This window comes from Marmota flaviventris, chromosome 7 (assembly GCF_047511675.1).
Source record: "Marmota flaviventris isolate mMarFla1 chromosome 7, mMarFla1.hap1, whole genome shotgun sequence".
Lineage (NCBI taxonomy): Eukaryota > Metazoa > Chordata > Mammalia > Rodentia > Sciuridae > Marmota > Marmota flaviventris.
In genome coordinates this window covers 41,535,697-41,549,811 of record NC_092504.1, presented here as the reverse complement: position 1 = coordinate 41,549,811, position 14,115 = coordinate 41,535,697, and the positions used below count along the sequence as shown (strand labels likewise).

At 41.7% G+C, this 14,115-nt stretch overlaps 1 protein-coding gene across 2 annotated transcripts in view; it reads right to left on the bottom strand.

Moving 5' to 3' along the window:
- Pdgfra (platelet derived growth factor receptor alpha) overlaps positions 1-14,115 on the bottom strand; it is a 48,141-nt gene that overhangs the window by 14,834 nt on the left and 19,192 nt on the right. For both annotated transcript variants that reach the window (XM_027938146.3, XM_071614285.1), the window contains exons 8-16: positions 12,448-12,563; positions 10,512-10,638; positions 8,631-8,824; positions 7,808-7,902; positions 7,475-7,607; positions 5,584-5,688; positions 5,074-5,184; positions 4,667-4,820; positions 3,371-3,537 (exon numbers count right to left, since the gene is read on the bottom strand). In XM_027938146.3, the coding sequence (XP_027793947.2) occupies positions 3,371-3,537; positions 4,667-4,820; positions 5,074-5,184; positions 5,584-5,688; positions 7,475-7,607; positions 7,808-7,902; positions 8,631-8,824; positions 10,512-10,638; positions 12,448-12,563 (1,202 nt within the window). The remainder of the gene's footprint in view (positions 1-3,370; positions 3,538-4,666; positions 4,821-5,073; positions 5,185-5,583; positions 5,689-7,474; positions 7,608-7,807; positions 7,903-8,630; positions 8,825-10,511; positions 10,639-12,447; positions 12,564-14,115) is intronic.

Below are 14,115 nucleotides of genomic sequence, written 5' to 3'. Positions count from 1 at the left end.
TGACTGTGCTGGGGAGTGAGCCCGGGAAGCCAGGAAAGGCAGGATCCACAGGCAGCTAAAAGGGCAAAAGATTGGCTCCTCCCCCTCATGAGTGGAACCCTGGGGAGTCTCCTAGGTGCAGTCTCCCAGGTTGATGGGCAGCTACCAGGCCCCAGAAGTGCACCAATTTTAATATCTCCCAACCAGTTGTCACTCAGCAAAGCCCCTGGGGCCTGCCTAGACCTAAGCCCCACCTTCAGGAACTCCACCTACAGGAACTCCTTTCACAGGAACCCTGCAGTGACTCCACCCTGGGAGTGGAGCTGATAGTACAGGTTCAATGCAATTCCCATTAAAATTCCAGTGACGTTCTTCATAGGAATAGAAAAAAGCAGTTGTGAAACTCATTTTGAAAAATAAGAGGCCCAGAAGGGCCAAAGCAATCCTTAATGAGAAAAGTGAAGCAGGAGGCATCACAATACCAAACTTTAAATTATCCTACAGAGCTTTAGTAACAAAAACAGCATGGTATTGGTACCAAAAAGGCAAGAAGACCAATGGAATAGAAGACACAGAGACAAATCCATATAAATACAGTTATCTCATACTAGATAAAGGCACCAAAAACATACATTGGAGAAAAGATAGCCTCTTCAGCAAATGGTACCAGGAAAACTGAAATCCATATGTAGTAGAATAAAATTTAACACCTATCTCTCACCCTGCACAATAATCAACTTAAAGTGGACCAAAGACCTAGGAATTAGATCAGAAACCCTGCACCTACTAGAAGAAAATGTAAGCCCAACACTCCAACATGTCAGCTCAGGAACTGACTTCCTTAACAAGACTCCTAAAGAGCAAGAAATAAAATCAAAAATCTACAAATGGGATGGCATCAAACTAAAAAGTTTCTGGAGAGCAAAGGAAATAATCAAGAATGTGAATAGACAGCCCACAGAATGAGAGAAAATCTTTGCCACCTTTACCTCAGATAGAACATTAATCTCCAGGATATACAAATAACTCAAAAAACTTAACATCAAAAAAAAAAAACTAATAACCCAATCAATAAATGGGCAAAGGAACTAAACAGACACTTCTCAAAAGAAGAAGAAATATGAATGGTCAACAAATATATGAAAAAAATGTTCAATATCTCTAGCAATTAGAGAAATGCAAATTAAAACTAATTTGCATTAGTTTTAATGCAAAACTAATGAGATTTCATCTCACTCTAGCCAGAATGGCAATTATCAAAAATACAAGTAACAATAAATGTTGATGAGGATGTTGGGAAAAAGGTACACTCATAACATTGTTGGTGGAACTATAAATTGGTGTAACCACTCTGGAAAGCAGTATGGAGATTCCTCAGAAAATTTGGAATGGAACCACCATTTGACCCAGTTATCCCACTCCTTGGTATATATTCAAAGGATTTAAAATTAGCATACTATAGTGACACAGTCACATCAATGTTTATTGCAGCTCAATTCACAATAGCTAAGCTATGGAACCAATCTAGGGGCCCTTCAACAGATAAATAGATAAAGAAAATGCAATATGTATACATACACACACACAATGGTGTATTACTTGGCCATAAATAAGAATGACTTTCTGACATTTGGCAGTAAACGGATGGATCTAAAGGGTATTGCTAAGTGAAAAAAGCCAATCCCCCAAAACCAAAGGCTGAATGTTCTCTCTTAGTCTAATATTGGCCAAATTATATTGTTATATTGTATGCATGTACGGATATATAAAATAATCCTATCAATATGTACAACCATAATGCACTAATAAAAAATATATATATATGGGAAAAAACCAGTGCCAGTGACTTTGCATTGACTTCCCTTTGTTTGTAACTTTCCCCAGTTCATCCCATCTGGAAGGATCCCAGAGTTTTCGAGGAAGAAGGCCATCTAGGCCAGTAGTTCTCAGTCCTTCTGAGGATTTTCAGGCAAGTGAAGAATAGCTTCAGCCATTCACATTTTTCTAGCCAGCTACAGGAAAGCCAGAAAATTGTAATGTGCTTGCCAACAGGGCCTGGGCCTCAGCGTGACTCAGGTCCCCCAATGTCTGGTGCCAAGTCTACCAGCTCAGCCTGGGAAGCGATGTAAACTATTTTTAAAAATATGGGAGAGGAGAGGAAGCACTGGTTCCGATAACCCTCATTGGCTAATCTTTGTAAAGTGCTTGGAAGTTCACCCATTTGGCAACGTGAAGTGGATGGAACCGAGAACTGCAGAAATGGAAAATATCACTGTGTACTGAACTTTGCAAAACAAGCACATTCTATTTTTAATGGATTGTACCTTTTGCTTAAGAACCCTGAAAATATTCCGAGCACATTAGTGATTTTCCAAACAATTTCATGGCAGCTCAACACTTTTGCATCAACCAATGGGAGGGCTCAGGCCTCAAAGACAACAACATCACAGGAAAAGCCAAGGTCAGACCTATCTACACCTACCCTACTTCAAATCTGTGATTTAGACCAGAGCCCCAGAGGGGCCACCCCCGAGCAGATAGGAGGTGGTCCATCTGGTATAGCATCAGCTGGGCACCCTGGGGTTAATAAATCCATCCAATCCTCCATTTACACCTCTGTTTTGAAAACAGATCTGCCTTCAGACAACAGTCAATAGAAACACTTGTCAGAAAAATACAACTCCAATTGTCTACTCTCCAGTTTTTATCTCAAATTGGATGTTAGGAAAGCTAAAATTAATGGTTATTGAACTCATAGATATAACTCTTATAAAACTTAAGAAAAAGCCACTAGGAAGAAAGAACAAAAGCTTCCTAACTTGCAGTTTGTCAAGTAAGGGCACTGAAAAAAAAATCAATTATCAAAGGTAGCAATATAATTCAAGGGTGAAGCATCTGTTGAGCATACACAAGGCCCTGGGTTCAATCATCACCAAAACAAAACAAAACAATCAATTCTCACTGTTTTCATTAAAAAAAAAAAAAAAAAAAAAAGGTGGGGGAGAGATTGGAGCTGTAGCTCAGAAGTAGAGTAACTGGCTAGCATAAATGAGGCTCTGGGTTTGATCCCCAGTACTGCAAAAATACATAAATCTATTGAAAACAGCTTTTTTCCAATTAATAAGACATGTTAAGAACAAAAAAGAAAGGTTATCATGTCAGAATAAATGACTCTATAAAGCAATCGCATTTGAAGTTTGGGAAATTCATTACAAGAAGTCTGTCCTTTTTAATTCACAGGCCACAACCTATAATAACCTGTCACAGACCCAGCTGAGCAGACCCGCATTCAGGGACCGCGTGGCCTGACAGGTCTACTTATCATTCCTGTTTACCCACCTCTGAGTATTTTAAGTATCATATTAAAGCAGAGTGATAAAGATGCTTTTACCTAACATAGATTTCTTCTTATACGAGGCCGGGCGATCGTACAGTGATCTCTGGATGTCCGAATACTTGGAGACCTCTTTCCTTTCCAGCATGGGGACGTACTGTGTGGTGTCGGCTTGCTTCATGTCCATGTAATCACCATTGTTCTCAAAAGATAGAATCACATAACTGTAAAACAGAAAAGACATCTCACCCCGGTGCCCTTCTGGAGTGGTCACTCAGATGCTTCAGCAGATGACGATGTGGGTCCCTACCATGTGCCCGGTACTGAGGGAGGCAGAGCAAAAACAAAACCAAAGAGTACCCTTCCCATGGGGCGGTCCAGGCAGGGAGAAGGGCCTGAGAAGATGACTCCAACAATCCCACAAACACACAGGGCACCTCAGACCCAGGCATGGGGATGGGAGGAAGGTTCCAGTGGCATGAAAGGAAAATGACTCCTTCTGGCATGAAGGAGGCACTTTTCATAAGCTGAAGAATGACCACCATTTGCAATGGGAAAGATTAGGGGATTATTCAGGTTCTGCTAACTCTGGCTGACAGGGTTCTTACTATCTTTTCACTTAATTATTTTTTTTCAGTGCCACTCCTCTACACATCTTCAATGAAAACACAGACACCCTGAAATGACATCTACAACAGGGGGCTATGTCCCCCAAAGACTTATAAAATGTTGTAAGTCTATTATACTTAAAATTTGAAAAAAAAAATCATGACATTAAGGCCATCATTACTCTTTCTCTGTTTTTCAATCTATAAACCATGAACATGGGATTTGTGGCTCTGTGTACAAAGCCAACTCATTGCACTTTCTGATCTTACAGAGCTTCATAGCCTCTGAGATCTTTACAGTCACTTGGCAGATTTCTGAAGTGGGGACCACCATCACTGGCTTGATCTATAGGCCCAGGTTCAGCAAGGACCACCAGCTGGAGCTTGGAGATCCTCAGACAGATTCTCACAAGGTATATAAACTCAGGCGTCCATGGCCTGTGCTGTATTTCATACATCCAGAGTGGATCACACATAAACAGGAGAATGGCTTCCAGAAGGATTCCAACTCTCACTCCCCTTAACTCCTATCAGCAAGGCCTTCCTGCATGATATTCCAGTCCAAAGTGCCTACAGACATAGGGTATCCATTGGCACTGTCGGGGACCACTGGGCAGGCTAGCTTGTCTCCAAGTCTTGCTACTTTGGGCCCTGACCCTGCAGACATGGATTCTGTCAGGACACGGGTTCTCTCCATTTGTGAGGCTTATAGGACAATGACACAGCCATGTCTCTGTACACTCACCTGCGTGTGCTCTCATCAGCAGGGTTCAATCCAAAGATGTCCAGCTCTTTCTTTGGCTTCTCTGGGTGGCGGCTCAGGAAGCTATCCCTATTCTTATGCAAATAGTTGACCAGATCCCCATAGAAACAGTACTCAGTGATGATGTAGATGGGGCCTGTGGGGACCAAAACCAGAATGAAAACCCAAGGACAGAGAAGCCATGAATTGCCGTGTTTGGACCACCAGGAGATATCGCTCAAAAACAGTGACTCCCATCAGCTCAGTGGAGCGAGAGGACTCCAAAGAAAAGATTTATATTCACTGGTGTGGCTGGGGTGTGAGGGGGGATTTGAGTCTGGTCTGACGGCTTTTCACAACCACAGGTGTTCAGAGCACACCCTCACTCCCAGGAAGGTCGGTGAGCCTACCTGACTTAGTACAGGCTCCCAGCAAGTTGACAATGTTTAAATGGGGCCCCAGGTGAGTCATTATCTTCAGCTCAGACATGAGAGCTTGTTTTTCACTGGACCTGGCAGTGGCTGTTGAAGAAATAAATCATGAGTCAGTTCAACTCAACTACCTAGCTCTCATTTCCAGAAAACCCCAAGAATGTGGCTGCTCCTGTGATTCAACATTATTACATTTACCAAGTGTATAAAAGAGAAGCAGAGGGCCCATGGGGTCTGGACTCTGGTGACAGTCCCTAGTCTTTAGGATATAAAGAAGTCACTAGAAACAACTCCTCGTTTTCCAACATACAAGTGACAAGAACAACCAAAATAGAATTAACTGACAAACTTCTAAACGCACATAAAATCTAGAGTCAAAGAACCAGAATCTAGTCCTAAACTGGCTACTCGCTGCCTGTATTTCAATTTGCGACCCGATTTTGATCAGTTCACTTAATATCTTCGTATTCAAATCCTCCCAACACTTACGTTTGAGCATCTTCACGGCTACTTTCATAACAGGCTGGGACCGGCTTAATCCATAGGCTGTTCCTTCAACCACTTTCCCAAATGCACCAGATCCCAAGATGCGACCTGTGGACAAGAAGAACCATCAACACACCGGGCTACTCTGTGGGGTGAACAGCTGGGTGGGTGCTTTCCCATATTGAGTAAGCCTAATTACTCCTCCAAGTCATCCTGTCAAAAAAAGAATGGAGCCCACAGGGGAGGAAATTAGAGTAATTGCTTTTGTCAAATAACATTTGCAGCGGAAAGGAAAACACAGACGGGAGAGAGGAGGATGCAGCCCTCCCTGGTGTGAACTCTCTGGCTAGCAGCTGGGTGCTGGCCAAGCCCTGGGCTCCTTTGCTTTTGCCTCCCGGCTCCTGCTCATACCCCCTGGCTCAACACCCTTCTGTTTTACACACACAAACAGAGGCATCCTTTGCATCAATAAATCCTTAACCACTGGAAATACTTGAGTATTCAAAATACCACCGATTCCAAGGAGTAGACAAGTAAAAACTGAGCTGGGCCCACTGCGGCCCATTGCCAGCAAGGCCACAGAGGCTCAGCATGCCCTGAGCCCAGTCATTGCCTCATGTCAGGAGAGACAAAGAGAAACTGAGACTATTGTCCCCATCCTTGAAGAGCTCACAGTCCAGGGAGAGGCTTCCAGATAATCAGCCTGACTGTGGACAGCCCAGCCAGGGTAGATTCTGCTCATGAAAGACACCAGGAGAGCCCACCCTGCCCCTATCCGCAGGGCTGCATGGCTGGCAATTACTGGAAAGGTACTGCTTCACCATTAACTTGACAGGGCCCAGGAACAGGGAGACAAAGCAGTGCCCCTTGGCATAGCAGGGATTTTACCCTTTCCCCCGAATTTTATTACTTTTTAATTTCCCTAAGCTCCTCATCCTTTTTGGGGAAACAGTGGTGAAAATATAATAAAGAAAGCTTAAGGAAAAGCATTTGAAATTGGGAGCCGGGAGGATACCTCGTTTGATTTCAGTTTAAGTAACTCTCTAAGACCTAAACTCTGCCATATTTTGGAATGAGACAGGTAGATAATTAAAACCTGTATTTAGTTATATTATTCACTGTGACACAACCTCTCGCTCTAACTTTGCCTTTGTCCTGTTTTCATTCATTCAGAATGTGATTTTAAAAAATAAAAAAATAAAACTCCCTTGGACTTTATGTATTTGATCTCAGCCCAAGATTGAAATATTTGAAATGTGACAAGTTGGCTTGGGTATTGTTATATGTTTTCCTTTAAGATGTACCCATATTTTAATATAATATAATATATATATATATATATATATATATATATATATATATATATATATATATATATATATGAGCTTCTTATGCACCCTCAGAATGTACTGGATCAAAACCTACTTTGTGACTGTCCGCATTCATTTCTCATTTACTGTTTTTGAGTTGTAGAAATTCACTTCATTTTCGATTGGTGTCATTTCCAAAGCAAAGCCATGTTGTTGGGTATCTTTGCTAGGCCTCCTTATATTCCTTTCTCCCTTTGTAAAATTTTCTTTAACCAAAATTTGTTATGGTATTAGATTTTTAAAATTCATTGCAATGATACAGTTTCTTCTTCTCCCCCATGCCTACCCCGGCAGTGCCAGGGATTGAACCCAGGTCTTCATGCATGCTAGGCCAGGGCTCTACCACTGAGCTACCTCCCCAGCCTCAATTAACTCATTTTCAAGATGGAAATATATTTCTGCAAGTGAATTTATATTGCATAGTTCTTACTAAGCAAAGCTCAGGTCCCTTAAAGGGATTTAAATAGTCATGTTACATAAAAGTGAGAATAGTGTCTTGGGAGGTCACAGTCAGAGGGACTTACCAAGCACTAGTCCATCTCTTGGAAATTCCCATCTCGAGTCATAAGGTAGCTGCATCGGGTCCACATAAATATATTCATGTCCATCGGGGCTGATTGATTCAATGACCCTCCAGCGAATTTCATACCTTGGTTTCTATAAAAGACCAGGATAGGTAACTGGTGAATTGCCAAGATCCCAAGGCACCAGAGCACCCACTGCAGCAGCAAGCTGCAGTAGGATCTAACCACATCCATCCACCTGTAATCACTGAGCTCCTTCACTGTGCCAGGCATTGGACTAAGCTGTTGTTCTCACAGGCTTCAAAGATTTTAGTGCTTTGGGAAAATACCTACCTGTTTCCAAATGACAACCAGGACAATAAGTGAGATGATCACAATCACCAACAGCACCAGGACTGCAGCTGCCACCGTAAGCTCAGAACGCAGGGCTGGAGGATCAGAAAGAGACAGGATGGAGAATTTCCTTGAAGATAGGCCGGGGGCAGGAAGGTGTTGGTTATACCTGGCCAGGAATATCTCACTGCCAGTAGGGAAGAATGCTGCCTGGCACATTTTAGGGATGGGCAATACCATCTCTCAAACATTTTCACCCATGAAACTACACCAAAATTCAATCAGGGGAACTCAGCACTTTCTCCAAAGATGCTCTTAGCATAACCTTTCAGACAGAATCCAAAAGGGAACAATAAAGACTGAAAAATGAGATTGAGTGCTACTTCATGTACAAAAGTCTGTATTTCATAAGCTTTTTTAATAAAGTTTACTTTGAAAAGTGGCATTTGTTTCTATTGCTTGTGACTTCATGGTTTTTTGTTTGTTTTAAGAATTCAACCTGTCTCAACTACCGTAAGAAGCAATGAGATAGAAGATTCTTCTTCCTCATTCTCCATCTCACATGCAAATGTTCAGATGTTCAGCTACTCAGAGACTGAGTAGCTATACTATTAGACAAGCAAAATGTCCAGTGTCCTTTGCAAGATGCAGCTTGGTATATGAATTTGAAGAAAGAAAGGGCTGGATTCAGCTGCATTCAAAGCTGAATTTCTGCCTGGGGACCTGAATTCTGATACCACCCTATGTGGGATTGCACATGCTGCCCGAGAAAGATGAGGCCCAGCTGATGAGCTGGAGTTCCCCTGACTGTTGAGCAACTCACTGGGAGCCACCAGCTTCAGCTCTCGGTTCCCAGAACCAAGGAGATTCTTAGCCAGGCATCGAACTGCAATGGTCTCCTCTACTTTGGCAAATGTCACTCGGCCCTCCACGGTACTCTTGCCTCGAGGGTAGATCTCCGTGATGATATTTGAGACATTGTTGGCTAAGACTGTCCATGAGGTTTCATTATTACATCTACAGAGAAAAAGCACATAAATATAGGGCTGGTTATTGGAAGTCAGGGAGAAGAGTGGGTTGGTGAATTTGTTATGTTGCTGACCTTGTCTACATTTGCAGGTGCCTATGGGATAACTTTCTTGTTTTTTGTGCATTTTAACAGTAAAACTCACTTTCATACTCAAAAGGAAATAACCTGCATGAGAATAACTGAGAGTTTACTGTGAAGGAGGCAGAGACAAACAAATTCTATAAAATGTAACTACTGATCCCAAAACTTGACCCTACGAATGAACTGAGCAGTTCAACATCAAGCATCTTTAATGATGCCAATATCCCACCCCTTCCAAAAGGCCTGGAGTCTGTCCTTCTCAACATCCACACTGAAAACAACTCTGAAGGTATCACAAGGGTTATAACTCATCCTTCAAATTGAGTTATAAGACCCAGATTCCAGCCCCAGTCAGCATGCAAGTCATCCTTAAGTTCTAAAGGGAGGACTAGGAGTCTCAGTCTTTAGGAAGAAGCAATCAAGGCCTCAGAACACAACCAGTGCCCAGGGAGTGTCCACGTGCCCACCTAAGAAGGCATAGAAATGAGAGACGAATGAGGAAATGGTGAGTTAACTCTCACCCAACAGCAGGAGGTGAGTGAGGGAGTGAGCAATCACATGGGTGCCATTTTCATTATGCACACACACCAGTCTAGCCACCCAAAGTTTGCCAAATATCAAGAACACAAATAATAACACATGCTGGCAAGGATGTAGAGGGAAAGGGACACTTATGCATGTTGGTGAGATTATGAATTACTAGAACCTTTATAGAAATAAGTATGGAGTTTCTTCAAAAGGCTAGGAATGGAATCACCATATGACCCAGCTATCCCACTCTTCTGTATTTATCCTAAAAGATTAAAGTCAGCATTATAGCAATACATGCATATTCATGTTTATAGAAGCAGAATTCACAATGGCCAAGTTATGGAACCAGTCCAGGTAGCCATCAGCAGGTGAATGGATAAAGAAAATATTGTGTGGATACATGATGAGGTTTTATTCAGCAATAAGAAAGGATGAAATTATATCATTTGCAGGAAAATAGAGGGAACTGGAAAACATCATGCTAAGGGATATAACCCAGATACCCCAGAAAGTCAAGGGTCTTGTGTTTTCGCTCTTTATGAAAACTAAAGATAAAATTGGGAAAGAATCTCATGAAAATAGAAGGGAGACCAGTAGAGTAGAGGATGGGAATTAGGGGTAGGGAGGAAGGAAGGGAAAAAGAAGATACAGGGATATGAATAAGACCAAATTATGCTATGTGCAGATATGAATGTATCATAGTGATGTCTGCTATTATAGATAATTATAATTCACCAATTTAAAAAAAAGTTTGCCAGAAAATAAATATGAAGTAAAAATATGGGCCAGAGCAGTAAAGATCCTCATAGGAGAGTGGTTCTTAAAATTCACTATTTTTTCACATTAGAGACTCAGAGAGGATCTGATGAAAGCCACGGACCTTCTTCTTACAGCTCTTCATGAAACATGCACACGACACACACACACACACACCAGGAATCTGGGAACCATGTTCAAAATCCTAACATGAGCCTTATGTCAAATAAGAACCACTAGTGCAAAAAGCGCCAGCCAGAGAAATAATATGATCACTAAGGAATAAGGAACGTCCAGTTTCCATACTTTTTAATATCCTTGCAAATCATCCACTCAATGTCGGGAAGAGGTGTGCCCTCAGCCGTGCACCTCACAGTCTGTCCTCCGCTGGAGCCATGATGGTCGTCGACCAAATCCAGGATAGAGGATGGAACTGCAAGAAACGGAAAGAAGTCAGATGCAAACAGCCAGAACTCGTGGGGAATCCAAAGCGGCAGGTGACTTCAGAAGTCAACCACCTTGCACTGGAACCACGCTAGAGGGGCTGAATCCACTTGCAAGAGTAACACTCCAGTGTGACAGCCCCGCTGGGTGAAGCGTTTCAGTTTTAGTGTCTTGGGGTTTGTGCCTGTGGTGTGTAAAATCTGGAGTGAAGACTAGAAAGTGCCTGTAGTCATTTGGCTTGAAAGCCAAGGGGCTCTTCAAATTATCTGAGAGTTTGGGGTTTGACTAATAGATTCAGTGAAAATATAATCAAAAGCAGTTATCTAACCAACTGCATCTGCAGGATTTTGTTAGGTATTAAAGGTTCTTTTATAAAAAAATAAAAAGAATCTGTGGGGCTGGGGTTGTGGCTCAGAGGTAAAACACTTGCCCAGCATGAATGAGGCACTGGGTTCCATCCTCAGTACTACATAAAAAATAAAATAAAAATATTGTGTCCACCTATAACTAAAAGATAAAAAAAAATTTCAAAAAAAAAATCTGTGGTCAGCCGAACACGGTGGCACACGCCTATAATCCCAGCAGCTCAGGAAGTTGAGGTAGGAGGATGGCAAGTTCCAAAGCCAGCCTCAGCAAAATTGAGGTGCTAAGCAGCTCAGTGAGACCCTGTCTCTAAATAAAATACAAAATAGGGATGAGAATGAGGCTCAGTGGTCGAGTGCCCTTGAGTTCAATGCCCAATACCCATTCCCTCAAAAAAAGAATCTGTGGGGGCTGGGGATGTGGCTCAAGCGGTAGCGCGCTCGCCTGGCATGCGTGCGGCCCAGGTTTGATCCTCAGCACCACATACAAACAAAGATGTTGTGTCCGCCGAAAACTAAAAAATAAATATTAAAAAAAAAATTCTCTCTCTCTCTCTCTCTTTAAAAAAAAAAAAAAAAAGAATCTGTGGTCTAACAAGTTAGACTAAGACTTGTACTGTAAGGATCAAAAGAGCCCACCTGAAATGGTACCTGGCACATGGAGGGACTTAGTAAACAGGAGCTGAACCTGAATGTAACACACTCGGCCACTCCTCTCCAGCAGGGACCACTGTCCCATGTCTACAGGGGAGCTACGCAGACCCCTCCAGAGCACCTGCAGGTCATCTGGACCAAAAAGCATCACTGTACCCATCTCAGAACTAAAGTATCATATAGAGAAACAGATGCTAAGAAAGCTGTCAGAGCCTAGGAATTCCCAGAGTGCTCCAGAGTAACCCAGCATGCCTCAGAATTATAGGTCAAGTGATCCTGTCGGAAATGCTTAGGTCTAGAAGTGTTTCAGATTTCAGATTTTTTTCAGATTTTGGAATAGCTGTATATACATAATGAAAAATCTTGGGGATGGGACCCAGGTCTAAAGATGAAATTTATTTATGTTTCATGAAAACTTTCTTCACATAGCCTGAAGTAAATTTATACACTATTTGTGTGTGCTTGTGTTTTGACTGTGACCTGTTGTGACTGTCACAAGAGGTCAGGTGTGGGATTTTCCACTGTGGCATCATGTCAATACTGAGAAAGTTTTCAGATTTGGGAGCATTTCCAATTTTGGGATTAGTATGCTGACTTTATTCGGACCACAGATTATTTCTATAGTACTAGTATCTACATTCATAAGTACAACAAAGCTATCCCTGACATGTGACATCTCCGGGCCCTACTTCTTCCCTAAAGGGTTTCTTCTCCTTCTGCCAAGCTGTCTTTGGGAGCGCCATTCACCAAGCTAGCATTACCTTTATACTGCTTGTACATACCTTGAGTCAATAGTTCAAAAGTATAGCTCTTCACATCATCTTCATTTTGAACTATTATAGTATAATGGCCACTATCTTCTTCCTTAGCACGGATCAGCTTTAATTTGCTTCGATACCTGAAAAAAAAAAAAAAAAAAAACTTTGTTTCAATAAGCAATAGCTAAATAAACTCCAACTATTTAAAGAATGACAGTCTTCCAAGTTTCATTTTATTTTTGTCAAAAAGTAAAACACATTTTTTTTCTTATCTGTTATCATCTCTTTCCTGGAATTCTCAACTCAGTTTCCAAACATCAAAGATTTGAATAACAGACACAATTCTCAACAACAGAAAACCAGACATTTTGAGGTAAGCAAAGGCCATCTCCAAGAGCTACTAGTTCTGGTAAGGTCTCCCTTTTGAATGAGAATAAACTACCTGCTTTTCAAAAAGAAAGCAAGAGAGAAAGGGGAGGGGGGAAAGGAGGAGGAGGAGGAGAGAAGGGAAGAGAGGAGAATAAAGGAGAGGGAGGAAGGAAAGAGAGGAAAAGAAAACTCCTTGATTTTTACCTGTTTTCTTCCCCTAAATACATTCATTTAGATAGTTCAGCCAAAAAAGCAACCACATTTGAGGAAAAAATGAAGATACCCTCCAAGTGTGATATGAAGAGGAATACATACAAGTTAACTGCTTGTATTGATTCAAGAAACTAGAAAGTTTCATAAGAACCTAAGGAAACCAATCACAGTGTTTCCTTAGTTGGGTATGGTGACTTCGGCCTGTAATCCCAGCACATCAGGAAACTGAGGCAGGAGGACAAGTTTAAGGCCAGCCTCAGCAATTTAGCAAGACTCTGTCTTACAAAAACAGAAGAAGAAAATAATCTCGGGATATAGCTCAGTGGTAGAGCATCCTTGGGTTCAGTCCCCAATACTTAAATAGTGTTTCCCAGTAGAGAGGAGGAGGTAACTGAGCAGACAGAGACAGAAATAAGAAGAAGTTTTATACAATGCACCCTCTTCATTTGATTTGTTTATAAAGTGTGGGATTCCATTACCAAAAGAAAACAAGTTAGAAAAATATACTTCTTCATACTTTAATAAATGAACATTTCCCCAAAAGATTTCCTATGCATATTACACATGATATTTGGCTCTCTCTCTCTCTCTCTCTCTCTCTCTCTCTCTCTGTGTTTCTATGTGTGAGTGTATAAAAATATTTTCCCATTTAACTGTCCTTTATAAAACATCACAATATGCAAAAATTAGTTGCTCTTCTTCATGGTTCCTGTAACTTTAGCATATTATGCTATTTTATAAAGGTGAGAAGACCTTGGCATTATTGAAATTCTCCATGCCTCAATTTCCTTGTGTACAAAATTTGGTAATTGTGCCCACAGCAATCATTCTGAGGACTTGTTAAACGAGATTCTATGTGGAAAGTACTTCCTGGGCTCCGAAGCACTGGGAAAAAGCTGGAGCAACAGGACCTGTGTAAGAGCAGCCTGGGCTGAGTTTCCCTGGGCTATTGGATTTGCTTCAGCACTGGATTTCCTGAGAGCCCCCTTAGGCACACCAGCTGCTGATGGCCAAGTGATTCTCTGTCCTTCATTGCCTACGTATGTTCAGCAAAGGAAGCTGACCCAGTGGAGTGGGTCCTGTGGTTTTAAGCTCCATGAAGCCACACAT